This window comes from Silurus aristotelis (genome assembly GCF_946808225.1).
Source record: "Silurus aristotelis genome assembly, chromosome: 23".
Taxonomy (NCBI): Eukaryota; Metazoa; Chordata; class Actinopteri; order Siluriformes; family Siluridae; genus Silurus; species Silurus aristotelis.
In genome coordinates this window covers 2303348-2327383 of record NC_139596.1, presented here as the reverse complement: position 1 = coordinate 2327383, position 24036 = coordinate 2303348, and the positions used below count along the sequence as shown (strand labels likewise).

The 24036-nt window shown below is 40.4% G+C and overlaps 1 protein-coding gene across 1 annotated transcript in view; it reads left to right on the top strand.

Annotated features, from left to right (window-relative positions):
- Nucleotides 1-24036, top strand: part of zmat4a (zinc finger, matrin-type 4a) — a 60053-nt gene that overhangs the window by 20715 nt on the left and 15302 nt on the right. The window contains exons 3-5 of the mRNA XM_083526451.1: nucleotides 3217-3306; nucleotides 8861-9017; nucleotides 22546-22755. Coding sequence (XP_083382577.1) covers nucleotides 3217-3306; nucleotides 8861-9017; nucleotides 22546-22755 — 457 coding nt within the window. The remainder of the gene's footprint in view (nucleotides 1-3216; nucleotides 3307-8860; nucleotides 9018-22545; nucleotides 22756-24036) is intronic.

Sequence of the window (24036 nt, the reverse complement as noted above, 5' to 3'; positions counted from 1 at the left end):
CTGACTAATCCCAACCTCTCCCGCATACATTGTACCTGGTGGAATAAAGCATTTACTCAACAGAAATCTGAATGTCCTTTGAGCACCAAAGTATTACAACCACTTATATTTTACATCTTTATTTAAAAAACAAACATATGAACATTTTGAGTATGATGTAGGGGGACCTAACGGAATACTCCACGTGTTTTGACTTTCAAAATGAATTCCGAGTGTTACAAACACAAGTTCTTCTCCTGCGATCCAACCGCTTCCATCTCTTTCACAGATGGATGTCGTCTGTAAAATGCGAGCGACAGGAAGTGGCTTTTCCTGAGTGGAACAGCCGCATAGGGGCTACCGGCAGATTTGCTGACTCAGGTTTCGAAGTTTCAGTGGCTGCAAAATAACTTTGAGTGGAGTCATGTTTTTTTCAAATTGGTTTATTCAGGTCTTGTTCAAGTCATACTGTATTCCTGACACGTGCTTGCGATCAGCATCGATCCTCAATCAACAACGGTAACCAGTATGGTATAAGGTATTGATCACCAACCTTGTTTTGGGATATATCCCATCTCTCAGACTTCCAAGTAAAGCCTAATCCAATAGACCTGCTTCGGATAATCAGACTTGATTTGCCTGATTGCTTCTATCGTATTGATCTGCGGTATCAGTTACCTACCTACGTTGTTTCTCGATACAACCCATCACAAAGAATTACGTTAAATTCTATAGACCTGGTTCATATAATCAGACTTTATTCACCAGATTGGGTTTTTTAGGATTATGGTTAAACTCCATAAGTGGTGTGAACCAGAATTATACCTGATGTTTTGCAAGTACCATTTTTCACACACTTCCCCTTTGGACCTTGGATTTGAGGCAAAGCCGAATCATTTACCCAGATGTCCCAGAATTTCCTTTTTGACCATGCCCTTTGACCAAAGCAAAGATGGCAGGAGTTAACAGTGTTCTAATACGTATCCTGAGAAGATCCTAGAAACAGCAGGGGGCGGTGTCTAGGTGTCAATCTACATGGTAGATGAAGCCATTAAACCGATCTCGCCATGACAACAAAGGGTTACATTGGTACATCATTTCCATACCTAGAAGGTCAAATCCCAGCACCACCAGTCTGCTGTTGCTGGGCCTCTCAAATGCTCAAACGAATAAATGAGATGATTTAACTCGTTCTAAATGCTACAAACATAAATGTAAATAACACATCCATTGAGCTCTATACCATCAACAAAGGGTTTGCAGCCAGATGCACTCCGGCTCCTGATCCGAACTGGGCGAAAGTCCATCTGGCTGTGTATCACAGACCCCTTTTTGAGAACTACAGTACTCCATAATCCATATACCACAGAGTGAACATGTGTAGCATCTGTTGGTTTGATGGTCTGACTCCCCATTCTCTGGTATTTGTACCCTCTCTCAAAGATTTTAGCAGTTTCCTGGTTTTGATTGCTTCTTTAAGACTGCAAGTGTGATTCGAGTTGGAACTCATTAAACATAATAACTTTTAATAACTTTTCCATATATATATATACTCGTCAAATGACTTGACTTTCACATAAACCAAGGGTGTGAATCGATTTTGCGTGTCGCCGCAGCCATGCCACATCCGCCTGAAAACATTGACACATTGGTGATCCATAGGGCAATAATAGTGGCTGCGATAATTTCTTTTTTTTTCTCTCTCTCTCTCTCTCTCTCTCTCTCTCTCTCTCGCTCTCTCTCTCTCTCTCTCTCTCTCTCTCCCTTTTCTCACCCCACCCCTCCATTCCCAGCTGTGCATATTATTCATTCGGTCCCAGTTAGCAGAACTAAAATCATTATCTCGCCAAAGGACAGTTTATTTTGTCATTTTCACAGCCTGTCCATTGATGTCGGCTGGATAGTTTCACACTTTGCAACAAAGAGAATGTCTGGAAATGGTGCGAGCCCAAAAATAAAGAAATAAAAGATAGGCGTGCTGTGAACAACCGATTTAGTCTAGCCTCATCATACTGCTGTGAAGATCAAACTGCATTCACTGTAATCACTGTCTCGACATTCGTGCACTTTGTATGAACTATTAAACTTTATCCTTCTATCCACTTTTAATGCTCATATTAAAAACTAAATCTTGTATGCATTATATATATAATATTGTGAAAATTTTTCCTTATTTTCTTAAAAATTCATATTTCAGAAAGATATATATATATATATATATAATATTTATATACTGCTTTTTTTATTACATTACATGTCATTTCTATAATATATATATATATAATAGAGGCTTTTTCTGTACATATTTTATAGATGTTATAAATCTTTATTAAATGACGAAAAAAATAAATTTTATTCTGAGATAAAAATTAATTTTAATAAAAGAACTGACATGTAATGTAATAAAATAAAAAAGCTAGAAAACCCTAAAATTAACTCTCAAATCTAACAATCAAAACCCTAAAATTTTATATAGTAAAATATATGTACGCATATAATATGCATTTTTTGCTTTTTTTTTTTTTATTTCCGATTGTTGAAATATATTTAAAATATATTTATTTGCCAGTCAGCCATTTTATTATAATTATAGTTTTCTCTGGAAAATATGTTTATTTACTATTGATGGAAGGATTCATTCACTCCAGCATCAGTGTTTCACATGATAATACATCATCCCACAGAGCCTCGGTGGTGTCCTACCTGAGTCAATTCACTTTTTAATATCATCATTCCTATGCCACGGCTATAGAAACCATCAGTGTTATAAAGAAGCGCAGTATAACAGAGCGCTGCATCAGGACCAGGAATCTCATACAATGAGAATGAATATCATTACTAAAGCAAGAGACCCAATAAACACAATTCAACAAGTCTCCTTTCACTGTAGCCACAACTCTCATACATCATCTTTGGCAGAAGCATCGATATTCACCTCGAAAGTAAATTCACAAATAAAATTGAGCTTGTGCAGTTTGCTACCGATGCGGGTTTCGACCTCTGACTAGTGCGCTCTCTGACTGTTTAATCAAAAGACGTGAAGATGCTGACGTTATTGGATGCTTTTTAGAGGGACTTGGAGTAAGCGAGTCGCAATCTGATTGGTTGAGGCCTTGAAACAACATGGATTTGAAGCTCGAAATTTCCACAGTCTTCATAATGAAGGGCTTACGGTTTCAATACTTGTATCGATCCCTATAGTGTGTCCTTACCTTGTTTTGTTTTCGTCCTTTGCAGAGTCGAAAACATGCGAACAAAGTGCGTCTCTACTACATGCTCCACCCGGTGGACGGAGGCTGTCCGGCCAAGAAACTACGGACACACAACGTAAGTATTACAAAAAATTCTGAGGACTTGTATGCTGACTATAGGAAGGGTCTTGATTCTGATCTACATGCACGTGTGTTGAACGGTTAAACTTCCTGTTTTCCGGCTGACTGATCGTGCAAGCGATGCGCACACCGAGCAATTTGAGCGTCATTCCGATTTTTCATCAAGCGAGCGAAGAAACCGCTCCAAGCTCGAAAGGAGACAGAATGCAACTCACGATATGACAGCGGGAACAGTGTCAGCCCGCAGCCAACAAAGAGTGAAAATTGGGTGGCAAACCGGAAAGCTGTGTTTCTACAGGTTTTTACACCAGTGGTGTTTTCGTGCTCTTGATGCAGTTTCGGTATGAACTTTTTGGTTGGTCAATGTATCTGAAATTCCATCCCAACAATTCAATCGATTAGTTGATTGGGTTAAATCCCAGTCTATTTTGTATAGCATGGACATTGTCCCAAAGCAGCTATACAGAAATCAATTAATTATGAATATACATGTTAAATTCATACATTTGCCCGTATATTTTTATCCCTAATCAGTGAGCCGTAGGTGAATGTGGTGGTGAGGGAAAAACTCCCTGAGACTTCATGCGGAAGGAACCTTGTGAGGACCAAAACTCAAAAGGGAACATCCTCATTTGGCGGGACACTGAACGTTCATTCGCTGTAGTTGAGATTATGAACTGTTCACTGATAGAAACGGTTCATGGTGATAGCGGTCAAAAAACGTCATGGTTTCCACAGTTAATGGTTTAAAAGCTTTGGGAGATTTCTCATTGGGTCCAAACATTGAGGTACTGCCTGTATGTCTCTTGAGTCTCATTTGCTATATGTTCTGCTACAACGCTGTGGAATTCTAGCTTCTGATTGGTCAGAAGGTTCTTTTAATAGAAATGCCCACAAGAGCAACCATTTCAACTCCGTTTCCCATAAGACACCACAGCCTTCAAATATGGCTACCAACTCCAAACACAAACTTGCACAACCACAAGTACCATTTATAGCTGCTGTAATGAAGATAATCCACATTTTTTAATGAGACCGTAATCAGATTGAAGGTGTAGAATATTTATTGTTATGAGTAAATAATAAACTATTTGTTTATTTCTTGTTGAAAGGTTATATTACTATATAATTTGATATTATTTTTAGCTATATATTATGTAATTATAACTATATTATATAGTTGTTATAATTATTTTAACTTGAATAAAATTTATTAAAATTTATTATGATTGAGGTTGGTAGCTACATATGCTCTGCCCACAAATAGCAAACAAAAAAAACGGGAAAAAAGTCGCTTAATATTTATATATTTTGCTTTTTGACAATAAATGGTTTGTATAAGTGGATTTTTGGAAATTAATGATAATATTTTAAACGTTTGTATTTTATTTGTTATTTTTTTTACATTTTTTTACCTTGCTGCTTTTCCTGACTGCTAAGGCAAATAAACGACTGCTTTGTTTTCCTTTCCCGAAAAACTTGCTCAGAATGAACAGAACACACATCACCGGAGAGTTTCCTGACAGTTTAGCACAAAATACTAAAAACAAACAAACAAAAAAAGTGCTTCCTGACCGTAAACTTTTTTTCACTGAGGCATTAAAAAAACATGCCTATGTTTTAATTTGCTTTCTATTTATTTATTTAGTTATTTATTTATTTATTTATTTATTTATTTATTTATTTATTTTGTGCAGTTCTCAGCCTCCTGCTCACCTCCCAGCGTTCCCTCAGCGAGCACCGCCCGCAGAGTTCGCAGATGCTGCGTTTAACATCCCATTGCCTGTAAACCCACCCTGAAAACAGCTCTCTCTGTGTGGCCTAGCGTGTCCCTTAAATGTTGATTCGAAACAGAAGCCCCTACATGCACGCACTACAATGCGATGAAAACGAAGGGTCCCTTTATTGTTGGGAATTTCGCATCCGAACGGTAAAAAAAATAGATCGCTTGCCGTCGTACTTGAAAGGGACCATTGTTTTCCGAGCCACCTTGAGAAAAAAAAAGAAAGAAAGTGGGATAAATGCGTTCCGACGATGAAGACATAATGCTCAGGGCGGAATCGAGCATGGAGACCGAAATCCCTGCAGTGTTTAATCTCTATCAGCCATCTGTTAACGGAGCGCTTCAGCGGAAAATCAAATTTCCGATTCAAGTGGAGTCAGTGAGCCAGGATGCGATCGGTAGCCCGTGTTGTGTACTGGGGCGGGGGGGGAGGGGCTAATCTAGCTATCAAGGGATTGAAATACAAATCGATGATGTACAATCGTCTATAAACATATGAATGAAACCCTGAAGGTGTGGACCATAAATTCAAAAATCCATCAGCCGGACCCCCAAAGATTTTAAGTTTTTGTAAAAAAAGCACACGGTATCCATTAAAAGTATTGGGACCCATGTTTTTTTTTCAGCCTAGTATAGTTTTACATTTTCTTCACACTTCAACTAGAAGATTCAAACCTGTTTCTGCACAACATTGCATTGAAATCTTATGGAAAGAACCACATACGGCCGAAATAACTTCGGGTGTCTTAATACTTTTGGCGATAAAATGTATCGTTTGAGTCGTTCCACTTTGTTTACGTTTTATTCGACAAATATTTCATCATTTCTGATAACGCCGGCCTCACAACTTGTGCCAGGACTTGCGACATTCCCCAAAATGGTGGATTTTTGTTTATCGCAGTTCCAAAGCAATTTTTCGGTATAATCGCAAACAAACATAGAAATGTCTGAGGTAAATTTTCAAGATTCCGACGTTCTCCCAGTAGTTTTGTGTACTTCTCAATATACTTTTTGTTTCGTATTACTGATTTTATTATTTACGTTGCTTTTTTTTGTTAAATGTCCCCACGGAAAGAAAAAGCCCCTGAGTCGAAAACTTAAGAACGTGGTGAAATCCGGTTTCTTTAGGACCGTGATGACTGGGTACCGAATACACACTGTAAAAATAAATAGTACAGCATTGCAGGATGAACATTCTATCAAACTCCACTTCCAGTCCAACATGAAGTAATGTGCATTACTGTGTACTTGGGCTCAGTAATGATACCGGTACCTCCATTGCTCCCAGAGGATTTTTTTTCTTGTTCAAAACAAGAAAAACCGCTACAGCTCCACACTCGTCTGGTAAAGAGGACACAATTAGCACCCCGAGACGTGTTTTTTTGAGCTGCCCGGACATCCCGGCTGGAGTTTAATTAGAGATCTAATTAGCGGTGTTCACATTGATCCGAATCTGGAGGAAGAGAGGAAACCGATATGCCGACTTCTCCACTCCGGTCGGGTAGAAACATCAACCTTTTTTTTTTTTTTTTTTTTTTACTGTTCTGTAGTGCAACACGTGGGTTTATAAAGGTCCCCAACCTTTTTTGCGCCACGGACCGGTTAAATGTCGGACAATATTTTCACGGACTGGCCTTTAAGGTGTGGCGGATAAATACAACAAAATAAAATGATACGACCATAAAAACTGGTATCTAAATGTAATAATAAACGTGAATCCACTGTGTTGTTTTTGGTTCATTTTGCTCACTTGGGGGTTTGAATTTAGCATTAATGTATTATGTGTTAGCGGCCGGAGCCCCTTTAAGAAGGTAGCGGATGGAGGTAAGACATGTGACCGAGGCATCATGACATGCATCAAGAGTGAGTAATAGACAGATGTGGAGGAGAGAATCCGGTCATTTTCCAAAATACAACCGTTCAGAATCAGATAATAAATAAAATGGAAATAATGTAAGTTATGTATTTTTCCCGGTACCAATTGACCCATGGACCGGTGCTGGTTGGGGACCAGTGTTGTAGAAAATGAACTTTCTCTTGAGGTAAAACACAAGTGTATTATGGAACATCAGGAACTTAGTCAGTGGCTTAGGACATAATAATTCATTATAATTACCACAGGAAAAGGCAGAGACTCAAAACAGAAGTGTTAAACATGAACAAAAAAAAAAAAGATAGAATTAATTTTAGATAGTAAGTCAAATCAAAAGGCAACGAATGCTGGAATAAAAAAAACAAAAAACAAACGAAACCTTTTAAAAAAGAAAGGAAACATAACGTAAGCAGAAAATGCCGAAATGGCAAATGAAAGAAGAAAGAATGAATTGACATAAAGGGGAGTGGATAGATAAATAAATGGATGAATGAAAGGACGAAAGGATAAATAATAGGATGAATGATAAAATCATGTTTAAAAAGAAAGAAGGAAGGAAGGAAAAGAAAAGAAAACGAGGAAAAGAAGAGAAATGGTCAGTGATTCTACACAATCTTTCAAGTATTTGGTTTGAGGCAGATTTTCTTTTTGCCTTTAACAGTAGGTGTGAAAGCAGTGACAGCAGTTACCCATCCCACTATATTAAACACACACACACACACACACACACACACACACACACACACATGCTGGTGTCCTTGTACTAAAAGTGAACTTTCTGCCTGCGTTGATGTTATTCAGCAGAACACAGAATTGTGGTAGTGAGTTTGCCTCACCTGCATTGGAGGGTGCCATTATTTTTGCTCACCTAAAGACGTTGCGAAACTCTGATGTCGTTTTCGTTATTTTATCATCCCGTCTTTTTTAATCCCATCTCATTTTCATTTTTATCTCCTCATTTATCTAATCTCTCTAAAAAAAATTATTGATTACTAAAACAATAATTCAACAATATACACACACAATTACACACACACACACACACACACACACTACACTGTATTATGCTGTACTGAAAATAAGCAACTGAGCTGTGTGTGTGTGCGCGTGCGCTTCTTATCTGTGTGTTTCTTTATTTGAAAAGTGTGTTTTGTATGTGTGTTTTTTCCGTTGTGTGCTTTGTCTCTTTTTCTGTTTGTATGTATGTGTGTGTGTGTGTGTGTGTGTGTGTGTGTGCGTGCATTTATTATTTGAAGACTTGCTTTGTATCTGTGTGTATGCGTGTGTCCTTTATTTAGAGGATGTCTTGCTTTTGTGCCCCACAGTGTGTGTGTGTGTGTGTGTGTGTGTGTGTGTGTGTGTGTGTGTGTGTGGGGTAAACATGTGTTGAACAAGTCACAAGTTGGACACTCCCTGTAGCCTTTGGTTCTTGCACATAGCAGGACAGAGTGTGTAATGGCTTTTTACACACACACTCCGCACAGGGGGAGATTTTTTAAACACTTCACAAGTCAGGAAGTGCTAAATTGGTGCCCACACACACACACACACACACACACAGACCAGGTCCAGAAGTTGTTCCTAAGTAGCACTCCGCTTTTCTGTGTCTCTCGGATGTTCTCACTTATTCATGCTCAATGATACTATTTACACCGCAGTCGGATTCTTGACTATGATTGGTCAAAAAGTTGCTGATTCGACAGCTGAAAGTATGACAGTAGTACAGGTGTATGTTAAACACCCGTTCTGAATACGTTACCTTTCCTACAGCAACAGCTCACACCCAGAGTATGGTGTCTCACATTTCAGGTTGTTCTTCAGAAATCTTCAGGGAAGGAGTCTCCAAGAATTTGGAATTAAAGTGTGTTTTGTGTGTGTGTGTGTGTGGTGCAGGGCAGCGAGGAAGGTGATGTGGACAAGAACAAGTGCTGCACGTTGTGTAACATGTCCTTCACCTCGGCTGTGGTCGCAGAGTCGCACTATCAGGGCAAGATCCACGCGAAGAGACTCAAACTAGTGCTGGGAGAGCAGCCTGGCATCATGGGAAAAGGTACAACACTCACACACACACACTCAGAAATCTTTATACACTGTATGGACAAAAAAAAAGCTTTCTGGACATCCCGTTCTGCATTAAGTCCCCATTTTCTGTTATATTAAGCTCCACTCTTCTTCGGAAGATGTTCCATTAGGTTTTGAGATGAAGAGGAATGGGGGGGTGCAGTAAGCGTTCACAATCATTATGTTCAATAGGATTGAGGGTCTGAGCTCTTTAGACCACTCAAGATCTCCCACACACTTCCAGCCCATGAGAAGGATATCTTCATGGAGCTGGATTTGGGTCTCTTAGTACAAGTGAAGGGCAAATTTCATGCCAAAGGCGACCTATACAATCGTGTGCCTCAAACTCTGTGGTAACGGTTTGTGGTATATATATAAAAAAAAAAAAAAAACACAAAAAAAATCTGTTTTGTAACGTTGGTGTCCCAATACTTGTGGCCCTATACAGTATCATTACAATCAGTTCACAATTTTTGTTATGGTAACAACATACCATTTCTGATATGTTGCCAGGCTAGCGCTGGTTAGCGCTCGATGCTAAGCGCAGTTCTACAGCAATTTTTTTCGGATGTTGGTGTCTTTTCTTAGAAATGGAACGACACGTCTGAGGAAAATGTCGATGTTCCCTATGGTTTTGCCTCGGTTTCGTGCAGCGGCACGGTTCTCACGGCGCTCAGAACGCGTTTTGAGGCGAACAACGAGCATGTGATGGATTTGTTTGGTAATCTGAACTAGGCTAAATTAGCACCGCGGGTGTAGCTGAATTTCTGAATTCATTTTGGAAAAAAAAAATAGAGATGTGACAGTACTAATACGTGTGCGTGGATGTGTGTGTGTGTGTGTGTGTGTGTGTGTGCTTTCAGAGATATGAGATATTGCTGAAAGTAATCGATACACTCATCAGTGTGTCCTGCTCTTATTGTGTTTCAGCACTGAACAATAAACTTTGTGTGATAGAGAAAGAAATAGAGAGAGAGAGAGAGAGAGAGAGAGAGGTTCTAAGAGAAGGTCATGAGCACCACTAAACACACTGTGTATGTGTGTCTGCGTGTGTGTGTGTGGGGGGGGGGGGAATAGAGGGGGTGCTAACACATCATTGTCTATGTGCTAGTGTTTCTGATCAGGTCATTGTGGGACATCTTTCCACTGTATGACCCACTCTGAGAAGAGTGAGTGTGTGTGTGTGTGTGTGTGTGTGTGTGTGTGTGTGTGTGTGTGTGTGTGTGTGTGTGTGTGTGTGTGTGTGTGGGTGGTTCAGAGTTATAGTGCTCGATAGAAGATTTAAATAGACCCAAAAAAGCCACTCAACTGGAAGCTTTCAACCAGCCTAGCCTTTCTTCTGTCTTTGTGAGTGTGTGTGAGCGAAAAAGAGAGAAAGAGCGAGAGAGAGAGAGAGAGAGAGAGAGAGAGAGAGAGAGAGAGAGAGAGAGAGAGAGAGAGAGAGAGAGAGAGAGAGAGAGAAAGAAAAGCAGTGCTGCAGTGTAGAATATTAAATGGAAAAGACTCTATATGGCCAAAAGTACTGGGACATTCCTGAAAGTCTGCATCCACATTGATTTTTTCTCCTCTGTCAGTCATTGTGGGATGGAAAGAAAACAAAACAACAGCTATTCAATTCACTACAATTTGCGCTTGCTCAGTTTGCTACAAATGCGGGTCGCGAGCTCTGACTAGCGAGCTCTCTGAACCTCCAGTCAACTCCAGGACTTAAAAATGCGAACGTTATTGGACGCCTGCTAGATGGCCCCAACTCACGACCTGACTGGTGAAAGCGTTCGAGCAACATGGATTGTAAGCTACATCGATACCTTTGATGTGACGGCTGAAATCTGATTGGATAGAAACACGAATCTAAACTAACAGAGGGAAACGCGGTAGACCATTAGGATCAATTTAATGTACGTGTATATGTAAGGACAAAACCGATGAAAGCGTAATTGATTCTGATTCCTTCTTGGCCCCGATGGCGTGCCATTGGTCCTAATATAGATCATACAGTACGATTCGTTATTAATCATACTATATCTGCTATAGATATATAGATATATGCTTTTAATTAGGAGCAACACTATTTTCTATGCCAACGAAGGGTATTTGATGCGCAATCTGAATCTACTGTAGAAATGTAGACTCTAGTAACTACACTATACTAATAAGGTTTGTTCTTTTCATTAGTCAAGTCAAGAGGCTTTTATTGTCATTTCTACTATGTTATTTTACTACTATATTAATGTATCTACCATATTTTCCGGACTATAAGCCGCTACTTTTTTCCCACGCTTTGAACCTCGCGGCTTAAACAATGAAGCGGCTAATTTATGGATTTTTCCTTTCACAAACTTCATGCCGCCAAAAAACTGAGCCCCATAACATCAGACCAATGAAATTGCCGAACGGGTTCAGGTGAACCAATGAAAATCTTTATATTAAATCAGATGCGCTCCCACTGAATCGGGCCGCACCACATCATAAATATGGATGAGGTTCCTCTGACGTTTGACCTGCCGCTCACTCGGACTGTCTACAGGTAATGCGAATCATTCGTCACGCTGAAAACAACCGGGCATGAAAACGCACTTCACCTGTGTTCTGAGCTGCACGGCATCGGGAGAAAAGATTTACTGATGGTGATTTTTAAACGCACGACGATGCCAAAAGAAAACTTCCGAGAGAAATTGTTGTGAAAGGAAGGAGGAAGACAGTGAACAATGACTTTCTTGGTCGGCTACTGTTTAGATACAAGCCGTGTAACAGACACTGTCTTTCATTAAAGCCTGTGTAAAGTTCATTCGTTTCAGTGTAGACACCTGCGGCTTATAGACAGGTGCGGCGTCTTTATGTTCAAAATAAAAATCGTTGTCAAATTCAGTGGGTGCTTATATTTGAGTGCGTTTAATACTCCGGAAATTACGGTACTTTGAATAACAGTAATACCGTATATACTCTATATATTTATATATATTGTGGATTGTATAAAAGTTTGTTCACCGGCTGCTTCACTCTGACTTCTGAAACTCCATAAAGAAACAAAGATGGAAAAAAAAACACCTTATATAACAGATACAAAAATGACTTTGATCGTCTCCTCTTTGATGGCAGTTCCCTCGTGTTAATACCATCATTCCGGAAAGCGGCGAAACGGCTCGGAACACTCAATTTCATCATCGCGCAATTTAATTTAATTTTATTTTATTTTTTTATGGTAGGGTGGCTTGCCCACTTCAGGTTGGTGGGGAGTTCCTGCCGCAAGTGGAGGAGTTTAAGTATCTTGGGGTTTTGTTCACGAGTGAGGGAAGGGTGGAACGGGAGATTGACAGACGGATCGGTGCAGCTTCTGCAGTAATGCGGTCGATGTACCGGTCTGTCGTGGTGAAGAAGGAGCTGAGCCGCAAGGCGAAACTCTCGATTTACCGGTCAATCTACGTTCCTACTCTTACCTATGGTCATGAGCTCTGGGTCATGACCGAAAGGACAAGATCCCGGATACAGGCGGCCGAAATGTGCTTTCTCCGCAGGGTGGCTGGGCGATCCCTTAGAGATAGGGTGAGAAGCTCAGTCACTCGGGAGGAGCTCAGAGTAGATCCGCTGCTCCTCCACATCGAGAGGGGTCAGCTGAGGTGGCTCGGGCATCTGTTCCGGATGCCTCCTGGACGCCTTCCTGGGAAGGTGTTCCGGGCGCGTCCCACTGGGAGGAGACCCCGGGGAAGACCTAGGACACGCTGGAGAGACTATGTCTCCCGGCTGGCCTGGGAACGCCTTGGTGTCCCCCCGGAAGAGCTGGAAGAAGTGTCTAGGGAGAGGGAAGTCTGGGCATCTTTGCTTAGACTGCTGCCCCCGCGACCCGGCATCGGATAAGCGGGAGAAGATGGATGGATGGATGGATTTTTTATGGTGTCCATCCGATCGCGTTCGGACATGTCGTTTTTTTCTTTTTTTTTTTTTTTTTTAGCGAGTCCTCCGGCAACGTTTCGCACGTCCATTTCACAGAATGGCTTTCATAAACTTTGATAAGCGGAAAAAAAACATTATTTTTTTTTATATGACAAATTTCAAATGCACACAATTGGCAAAGAGAAACGAAAAAAAAAACATGTTGAACAAAAATAAAAGACAAATACATTAAAAAAGTCTGAAAGACAGAAAAATTCTATATACTAGAAACTGTATAGGAAGCTGGTTATTCTGTTTGTAGTTTGTTTGCTGGAATCTCTCTTAAAAAAAAACAAAAAAAAAAACAAGTTGCTGAGCCTCCTGATTGCCTGAAGTGTCACTCGACGATTACCCGAAGCTCTTCAGGGGGAAAAAACTTCCTCTCGCTTTAAGAGACTCATTAAATTCCCAAATCCCTGACATGCAGGTGTCAAGGGATGATTATTTTATTTGTCCAAGAGCAGAGAGGTGGGAAAAAAACTTCTAGGAGGTCATGCAGAGGCCAAGAGGCTGTATGTTTTATTGTATTTTCCACAGTGGTGGATAAAGTATACAAAGCATGTAGTTGAAAAGTAGAGATACAGTAGGTCGAATATGCTCTCTTTCAACTTTCTCTTGAGTAAAAGGTTTTTTTTCAAATGTACTTAAATATCCAAAGTACTATGATTTTATTATGACTATAATGATCCTATTATCCTCTTGTCTATTGGGGTCTTTGCTCAATCCACTCAGTTTTGTGAAAAAACTCTGAGTTGAATTTGGGATTGAATTGGGCTCCTTTTTATTTTTGTCATCCATAATTTTAATTTGGGTTCAGTTCTCCTTACTGAGGTGACGTCACCAAACTTCGTTTTTTTTTTTTGCCCACGTCGCCTTTGCATAAATCCGCCACTGTCAAGCGCCGATCAAAACGAGTTTAAAACCGAGCGAGCGCTCGACCCTGAACGGTGACCCGCTGCGTGTTTTGACCAGTTACGTTTTTAATCCTCGTAGATAGTCGTTCCGACTGATTTTGGAAAATGTAATTGAGTAAAATGCAGATATGTGAAAAAAAAAAACGACTTAGGTACAGTAACGTATTAGATGTTCTTTCGTTACTGCCCACCACTGATTTTCCATATATGAAGAAAAAGTTTTCTACTACGAGAGAAAGAAACAGGGAGGGAGCGAGTGAGAGAGAGAGAGAGAGAGAGAGAGAGAGAGAGAGAGAGAGAGAGAGAGAGAGAGAGAGAGAGACTGACTGGGAAATGATTGACATTTAATCACATCATTCACAGCCTTCATTATAATAAACTCTTCTCTGTCCTTGAACATATGGCTGGAAACTTTCATTTAGATTTAATCTCAGCTGTACAGTATGTATATATATAATGTGTGTGTGTGTGTGTGTGTGTGTGTGTGTGTGTGTGTGTATGTATGTATGTATGTATGTGTATATATATATATATATATATATATATATATATATATATATATAAAATCTACACACATACACACGGCCACAGAGTTCACCAAGTGCTTCCGAAGTGCTTTTTTTGCGCACAACGAGCCTCAGCGTGTGTTCTTCAGCCAGCCGAGAGAGAAAGAGATGGATGATAATACCTCTCAGGCAATTCGGGAATCAGCAGGTTTTTTGGCTCCCATCTGCCACAGAGTTCGGGGCGAAACCAGTGTGTCGCTAACGACGCCTGCCATTTTTAGTTTATTATTTATCGGGATCGCCGTTCATCTACCTGAACTCTTCACTGTGCTTTATACTGAATACTGGGTTTGGGAATAGCAGGAGACTTGGAAACTGATAAGTAAGGAAGTATTGCCAAAAGTATTGGGTCACCTCACCTTTTCTGCTATATGTGGTTCTTTTCTAAACTGTTACCTCAAAGCTGGAGGCGCTCAATTGTCCTTAGATGGCGCTACAATAAGATTTAGCACAAAGTGCACAAAGTGAGCTCCTTGAAGATCTGGTGAACATGCTTTATAGTGGAAGCTCTTGAGTGGCCTGCAATAGAGCTCTGATCTCTTTCCTACTGAACACCTTTGGGATGAATGTGAACGTTGACTGCACCCCAGGTCTCCTCACCTAAATGGCTGATGAACAGAAATATCCATAACCACACTCCAAAATCTAGAACCCGTCCTCATTTGGGTAACGCTGAGTGTGGAAATAAATCATAAAAACATCACAAACACCAGAGAGTGAGAAATATCGAGTGTGTGATTGAGTAATGTCCATTCAACAGTCGTATACAGTAACTGTCCATGCCCGAGCCTTTAAATGTTCAATGATGGAGAAACCACTTATGTAGAAGATTATTTTGATTATTGGTTACGAGGTTGTTAAATCCAAGGTTCAAAATCTTTGAGATGGGATCCAACTGGAGCCTATACATCTTTAGATGCCTCAGGATTGGGGTTGCAACGGGGTGAAAAAATTCTGGTAAATTCCTGGAAACCATCTGGGGAATTTTTATTCCAAATTGGAAACTTACCAGGAATTTGCTGGAATTTTTGGAAATTTATGATAATTAATTAGAAGTTTGGGGAAGTTAATATAAACTGTATCACATACAAACATAATATAAACATACGTTTTTTGACTTTGATATAATTGTTAGTATCATTTTATTGCACAGTAGCTTACACCCAGGGGGGCGTGGCTTCAGTAGCCCAGCAGTAAGTGTGCTGTGTGCATTTGAAATTGCATTAAATCTGGTTGTTTTAACCAAGATTATTCTAGATATTACATTTAAGTTCCTTGCTATAGGCTAGGCTATCCTGCAATTTGGTAAATTCCCAGTTTATTCCCATGAATTCCCGTTGATTCCCATATATTTCTGTTAATTCCTATGGAAAGTTTCCAGTCTGGAAAATTTCTGGAATTTTGCAACCCTACTCAGGATCCTCACAGGGTCGTCATCTTCTTTTCGAAGGTCAGAAATCTTCATAGGTTGGGACACAATTGAAGCTAACCCAATCTCTGGATGCCTCAGGATGGGTAAAAAAAAAAAAAAAGGGTAGCAGTAGAGAGGAATTAGCGTAGCCGCTGTTCATAGTACTATCAATTTTGATGTGCATTTGATCAGATGTACTGGAGCATAAGGTTATGCTATATGTTTTGTGTATGAATGGCTGAAGAGAGACGTAGTTAATCAATGCTTAAACTAGGAACAGGTGCACAAACAAACCCATGACAAGTGGCTTGTGGGAAATGTAGTATTAAGTGAATTCCTGCTTTCTTATAATAGGTATAAGATTAGGTTACTTAGGTATTTATTCCTCTTATCGTGCAAACAGACGTGCGCTGACACTGGAAAATCGGTCTGATTAATCAGAAACTACTTTATATTCGACAGCAATGTGGTGTACTACAAAAAGTACAAGAAAGTTCTAGAAAGATCTAGATTTTGTGGAGATTTATGCTCATTCAGCCACAAAGGGTGTTAGTAAAGTCAGGTACTGATGTAGGTGAAGTGAGGAGGCCTGGGGAGGCGGTCAGCATTCACATTTATCATGTTCAATAGGGTTGAGGTCAGAGCTCAACCCGTGTAAAGCATATCTTCTTTGAGCTGGCGTTCAAGTAATGGGAGAATGACATGCTACCACATCTAAAGATGTGTACAGTTGTGTGACTTTTGTCTATATAGTGCATCATCACTGAGATAATAAACTGAGCTATACTTGGCATTTCAAACGAAACCTTAACCATCAAATTGGTTTATATGTAAATCTTTTGGGCCCAGTAACTATGGAACAACAGGATTGATAAAAAAGTAGCTGTAAAATAAACAGGAAGGTGTCCTTCCATCCAAACACCTCCCCCCCAATCACCCTCCAGCTGACCATAAGGACATTAACAAAAACCGATTTGATACTAATGGATCCTTCAGCGTCCGAGGAGGCTCTGTGCGAAGAAAGCCAACTTAATTTGGGACCTCTGAAGGGCCATTACGGCAGCAGTGAAGCTCTTCTAATTCCATCGGGTGAGACAGTAGAGGAGAGGCGAGACGCCGAACGATGACAAATAACGCTCTCCCGAGAATAGCATGCAGCTTTTGGAAAGTTTTTATTTTATTATTTTTATTTTTTTAACAACTGTATTGTTTCCCAACAAACATCGCTCATCTTTTGAAGAATATAGAAATAATGGAACTCGATGTAATAAAATGTAACTCGAGGAAGCGAAAAAAAAATGAATGCAAGGTAGATACAAAAATAACCAATAAGAGCAAGTCACTGAAGCGATGTATCCCGCTAAATTCCACATGCTCTAGTACATGTGATCAAATGCACATTTTATGCAAGTTAGTCAGAAAGCTAGTTTCAGGTGTCGATGATCTGACAGCATTTAAAGCAGTCAACACTTTAATCTTTTTATCATTTCAGAGAGGAATAACAGGTTGAAAGAAAGGATACCTGGAGGGAGGGGACAAGGGGTACAGGGGATACCTGAGATGGAAAAACACTGTTCCAATGGGATGTTCAGAAAGCAGATTGCATTGTCCGGTGTCCACAAACTGTTGTCCATATACTGTTATTACCTAACTGACAAAAGCTCCAAGTATAAGATGCATACTCTAATGGTCTCTTGAGGGTGAACTTTCTTTCGGCTTCTCTCATTAGGGGTCGCCACAGTGGATCATCCGTATTCATGATCCGCATGTTCGATTTGGCACGTTTTTACGCTGGATGCCCTTCCTAACGCAACCCTCTCTATTTATCCGGTCTTGGGACCGGAACTAAGAGTGCACTGGCTTGTGCAACCCTAATGGCTGGTTTCGGTTCCCTGACCGGTAATCGAACCTGGGCCGCGGCGGTGAGAGTGCCGAATCCTAACCACAAGACTTTAGTCAAAAAGTTACAGTGAGGAAAATAAGTATTTGAACACCCTGCTATTTTGCAAGTTCTCCCACTTAGAAATCATGGAGGGGTCTGAAATTGTCATCGTAGGTGCATGTCCACTGTGAGAGACATAATCTAAAAAAAAAAATCCAGAAATCACAATGTATGATTTTTTAACTATTTATTTGTATGATACAGCTGCAAATAAGTATTTGAACACCTGAGAAAGTTAATGTTAATATTTGGTACAGTAGCCGTTGTTTGCAATTACAGAGGTCAAACATTTCCTGTAGTTTTATACCACACTGCAGGAGGGATTTTGGCCCACTCCTCCACACAGATCTTCTCTAGATCAGTCAGGTTTCTGGCCTGTCGCTGAGAAACACGGAGTTTGAGCTCCCTCCAAAGATTCTCTATTGGGTTTAGGTCTGGAGACTGGCTAGGCCATGCCAGAACCTTGATATGCTTTTTACAGAGCCACTCCTTGGTTATCCTGGCTGTGTGCTTCGGGTCACTGTCATCTTGGAAGACCCAGCCTCGACCCATCTTTAATGCTCTAACTGAGGGAAGGAGGTTGTTCCCCAAAATCTCGCAATACATGGCTCCGTTCATCCTCTCCTTAATACAGTGCAGTCGCCCTGTCCCATGTGCAAAAAAACACCGCAAAGCATGATGCTACCACCCCCATGCTTCACAGTAGGGATGGTGTTCTTGGGATGGTACTCATCATTCTTCTTCCTCCAAACACGTTTAGTGGAATTATGACCCAAAAGTTCTATTTTGGACTCATCTGACCACATGACTTTCTCCCAAGACTCCTCTGGATCATCCAAATGGTCATTGGCAAACTTAAGACGTGCCTGGACATGTGCTGGTTTAAGCAGGGGAACCTTCCGTGCCATGCATGATTTCAAACCATGACGTCTTCGTGTATTACGAACAGTAACCTTGGAAACGGTGGTCCCAGCTCTTTTCAGGTCATTGACCAGCTCCTCCCGTGTAGTTCTGGACTGATTTCTCACCTTCTTTAGGATCATTGAGACCCCACGAGGTGAGATCTTGCATGGAGCCCCAGTCCGAGGGCGAGTGACAGTCATGTTTAGCTTCTTCCATTTTCTAATGATTGCTCCAACAGTGGACCTTTTTTCACCAAGCTGCTTGGCAATTTCCCCGTAGCCCTTTCCAGCCTTGTGGAGGTGTACAATTTTGTCTCTAGTGTCTTTGGACAGCTCTTTGGTCTTGGCCATGTTAGTAGTTGGATTCTTACTGATTGTATGGGGTGGACAGGTGTCTTTATGCAGCTAACGACCTCAAACAGGTGCATCTAATTTAGGATAATAAATGTAGTGGAGGTGGACATTTTAAAGGCAGACTAACAGGTCTTTGAGGGTCAGAATTCTAGCTGATAGACAGGTGTTCAAATACTTATTTGCAGCTGTATCATACAAATAAATAGTTTAAAAATCATATATTGTGATTTCTGGATTTTTTTTTTTTAGATTGTCTTTTACAGTGGACATGCACCTACGATGACAACTTCAGACCCCTCCATAATTTCTAAGTGGGAGAACTTGCAAAATAGCAGGGTGTTCAAATACTTATTTTCCTCACTGTAGTTTCAGGAGTTGATGATCTGACAGCATTTAAAGCAGTCAACACTTTAATCTTTTTATCATTTCAGAGAGGAATACCAGGTTGAAAGAAAGGATACCTGTAGGGAGGGGACAAGGGGTACAGGGGATACCTGAGATGGAAAAACACTGTTCCAATGGGATGTTCAGAAAGCAGATTGTATTGTCCGGTGTCCACAAACTGTTGTCCATATACTGTTATTACCTAACTGACAAAAGCTCCAAGTATAAGATGCATACTAATGGTCTTTTGAGGGTACACTACAGTAAGTATATATACTATTGCAACAGCCAGAGGACCAGTTTCTTTGAAAACTTCAGAATAACATTTGAATTGTATGAGGCAGTGGTAGCTCAGTGGTTAAGATGTTGGACTTCTGATGGTAGTTTCAAATTCAATTGTGAGTATGACACATCCCAGCACTGCCAAGCCCTCGAGCAAGGCACTTAACCATCAACTGCTCAATCGTACAAATGAGAAAATTGTAAGACGCTTGGTCAAGGGCGCCTGCGAAATGCCTTAAATGTAAATGTCTATCAGAAGTCATCCGTCTGTAGTGTAACTGTGGAAATGTCCTACCATTCTTCAAAAGAAAGGTGAAGAAAAAGACAAAAAGCCTCAGCTAGATCTCCAGCGTAGAGTCTGAGCTCCTGTCGCAGGCTGAAGGATGATATAGACTTGACACACGGTTCAAACTCATTTCTCCGCACACCGGATACGCTGCCTGATAAATGCCCTCCTTGTTCCCGTTCTCTCGGCTAATAAAACTAACAAGATTTCATTCCTCTTTCCATGAAATAAACTTTTTTTTATTTCCTAGAAACAACCTCCCCTATTTTTTTGGTTGTCTGGCTGATAGATGATTTCTTCTAAAAAGCCATGTGTCAGCTTTCCTTCCTTGCTAACCCATGCTACTCATATTAAATCAAAATGGAAGAAACACCGAGTGGGGTGAAGACATTAGTTACTCCAATGCGCTTTTAATGCCTAACTACATCTAAGACACACACAATAATGGCATTATGATACCATCTTCACACCTTTGCTCATACCCATACTCCCAACTCTTCTTTTTCTCTATTCTCTGGTGTACTGAGCTCCAAGATACATTCTTCACAATTCATTGTTTTAGAGTAGGCTGGAAAACATGATTGTAATGCACAGTACAAAGATGAACAATGGCTCCAATAATCTATGGATAATTCCGCCTATACCATGGTCACTCACCAGCTTTGAACCGGCTACTCAGGTGCTTGTTCACTCCCTTATCATTCCAAGACTAGATAATGACTGCAACTTGCTCCAGACAGGTCTGCCTTTGTAAGACATTTGACCTCTGCAACTGATCAAAAATGCAGTCCTCTGACTTGTTTTCAACTATTGCATTTGGCAGACGCCCTAATCCAGAGCAACTTTAATTGATCTCATTCATACAACTGAGCAGCTGTGTGGTTAAGGGGCTTGTTCAGGGGTACAAAAGGGAATTATGACCTTCGGATCCAAAGTCCAATGCCTCAACTACTAAGGGTTCTCCCACCCCACTGTTACTGGAGCTTCCTCTGACTTCCAGTACCTGTCTTTATCAGATTTAGAAGCCTGCAAAAAACTTGGCAGAACAATTTTTTGCCTTTTTGGCATCCATGGGTCTTCCTTCCTATTTGCAACCCTCCATAAAAACATCTTGAATAATCATTGCAAAATTGTCTGAATTCAAGTATGTAAACATAACAACTGCTCAATAATAATAATAATAATACACTTGGTGAAAGCAGGGGGCACTCAATGGCACCCCCCAGCTGGTTGATTTGTAGGTGACTGCCTAGCTTGCCTATGTCTAGAAACTAAAAACTTGTTGCATTATCAAGAAAATAAAAAACTAAAATTGCAGAGAATCTCGAAGAGGTTCTTGTGACGGAAAACGTCAAATCAACCCTAAAAACCATAAAATGTGTTACATGCAGTTAATTGACAAAGAGAAAATCAACGGAATTATGAGTTACAATGATATATTTCACCGATATTTCGGAACAAAACGCTCGAGTTTGCTGGATTTCGTTACAGTATCACGCTCCACCAAAGGCGATAAGCTGCAAGAATTCCAGATTTCTCCTTCGCCATCATCATCGTATTCGCAGCGGTTAATTACCCCGATTCAAATTTTGCCCGGCTAGCATGTCATTTCGAAGTTTTAAGAACAATAGCAAGAGAAGGGAAAAAGGCTGTAAAAAAAACCAAACAAATAATAATACAAAAAATAAATGGCAGACGGAAGAAAGGAATCTCAGCTCTTGGCAGGTTACGATTATCTCAGTGGGATGAAAGGATATTTCTGCGTGCCTGCTGTTTATGCTTGTGTCCCAGAATTTGCGCTCATGCTGATAAATGGAAGCGTTGTAGTAATCAGCCTTGTCTACGTGATGATGGGGGGGGGGGTATAATAACAATAAACATTAGATTTGCTTTTCTACTGATGTTGAATGGCATCATCAAGTCAAATGAGGTCCTGACTCTGTCGGCTGGCGAAGATCATCACATGGAACCTCGAAGCCAGTTAGCTTTCTTACTGTGGTGTCATTTGGGATGTTTTTATTTGATTTTGTGTTAATATGAGACCAAATTGCGCCTTATTGAGAGTTCTGGACAAACAACACCAGGATCTTGGGGTGGGGAATAGAACAATTTAGAGTATTAGAAACAGAATATTTGTTTTTTCATAGACCGGCATTTCGTACCAGCGCAGGGTCCGTCCTGTTAACAGTCGTACACGTGGAAGGTAAGCGAGCAGCAATAAGCAGATTAGGGTTCAAGTATTTTTTCCGCCCTCCAATTGTCAGGCGTTTTTGCTTATGCGACAGATTAGGGCAAGAGCTCATTATTTCCTGGCCTGTGGCGATGCTGCATATGGCAGAATGGAAAATCTCAACACAGTTGTTAGTAATTGCAGGATTCTTCTCGATAAAGACAAAGGAAGCAGTAAGGGGAAAGGGGACAAGGAATGAAAACGGCCATAAAAGAAAATTAAATACAAGTAAAATCAAAGCAAAAAAAAACTTGCGAAAACTCTCCAACCTCATCCTTAAAGATTATCGACACATTTTATTCTCTCTGTCCTTTAGAAGTGACCCCCAGTCCGGTAAAAAAGCCATCTGAAAGCTGGCCACAGCTAAACGGAGATTCGGATCGCTACTGCCAGCTGTGCCACGCGTGGTTCAACAACCCAGGCATGGCGCGGCAACATTACGATGGCAAGAAGCACAAGAAGAACGCAGCACGTGCCGACCTACTAGAGCAGCTGGGGAAGACACTGAACATGGGTGAAATGAAAGGTAATGCCCGAATATCACATGTCCTCCCTCAACTGCTTGCCTCATCTCACTTCCCAAAAACTGTACAAAGGTCACTTGGTCAAGACCCTGTAATGGTCTGAGGGTAACTCAGCGACTAAATGCGTTTTAAATTGGAGCCGTAATCTTTTATCTATTAAACGGCTCAGGCATTTTAATGCGGAAGTCACACTAAATCTTCTCTTTAAGATCTTTATTTTTCTTTAAGGCTTTATTTTCCCATTTTCTCGTTATCGAGTATATGTACGAGTCTCCTTATTAATATGTCAAGGAAATTGTCGGTGTTATTAAACCCCCCAGTGATTACTCCAATGTGTTTAGCAGATCCGTGACACAGTTTACTATTATACATGCGACACAAAGATTTGTTCCACTTGATCTTAAAATGTCTTTCATACCTTTGCCATGTTAGGTCCATCAAAATACTTAATGGACTCCATTTAACCTAAAAGGAAAGAAAACGGTTTCCCCAAGTTCCTGAAAACCTTAATTTGTAATCATCATCTTTTGTTTTAGCCATGTATTAAAACTAGTAGGGAAGAAGTCCAGTTTGGAGATGCATTGTCTGGGAATAAAAAGATGGTGTTGAGAAATGACCAGTAAATTTTGGAGCTGACCTTGAGATGTATTTTGGCCATGTTTAAACAAAGTCGAATGTGCAAAAGAGGTAAAAAAAAAAAGATTTAATAAATAAAAAAAGAATTAAAATAGGGTATGTCTATAGACATATTTGAAATGTACAGTCTGAGTTCAAGGCACGTGGACTTGCCGATGAGGGGGTAAAATACCCTTGGATCAGCAGGGGTCCAAGGTGTAAACTAAACTATACATGTTTATGGTTCCAAAAACATTTGTTCTATCATCCTACCTTTAAAAAAATGTCCCGGAAAGGGGATTGGCACCTGGTAACTGGTGTCCCCCAAGTTCTTCTGTTGATGCATGTTTTTACACTACCTGTAGACTAATGCAAACTTGTGGCATGAGGCTAGAAACAAAAAAGATCCAAAATGGAGTGATTGGGTGTAGAATTAATTGTGGTGTTGAGAAGTAACCAATACAGTTGTGTGTACAAAAGAGACCCAAAAGACTATGTCTAGCAAAACATTTAATCTGTATAGTTAAAGGTCAAGGAAACAGACTTGCTGATGAGACCCCTTTGATGGGGCCAACTTAGTGCTCCTTTGGCATCAAATGGATTCCACTTTGAGGTGGCATTGATTTGAATTTACACAAGGTAGCATGTTTAAAGGGGTCCAAAAGCTA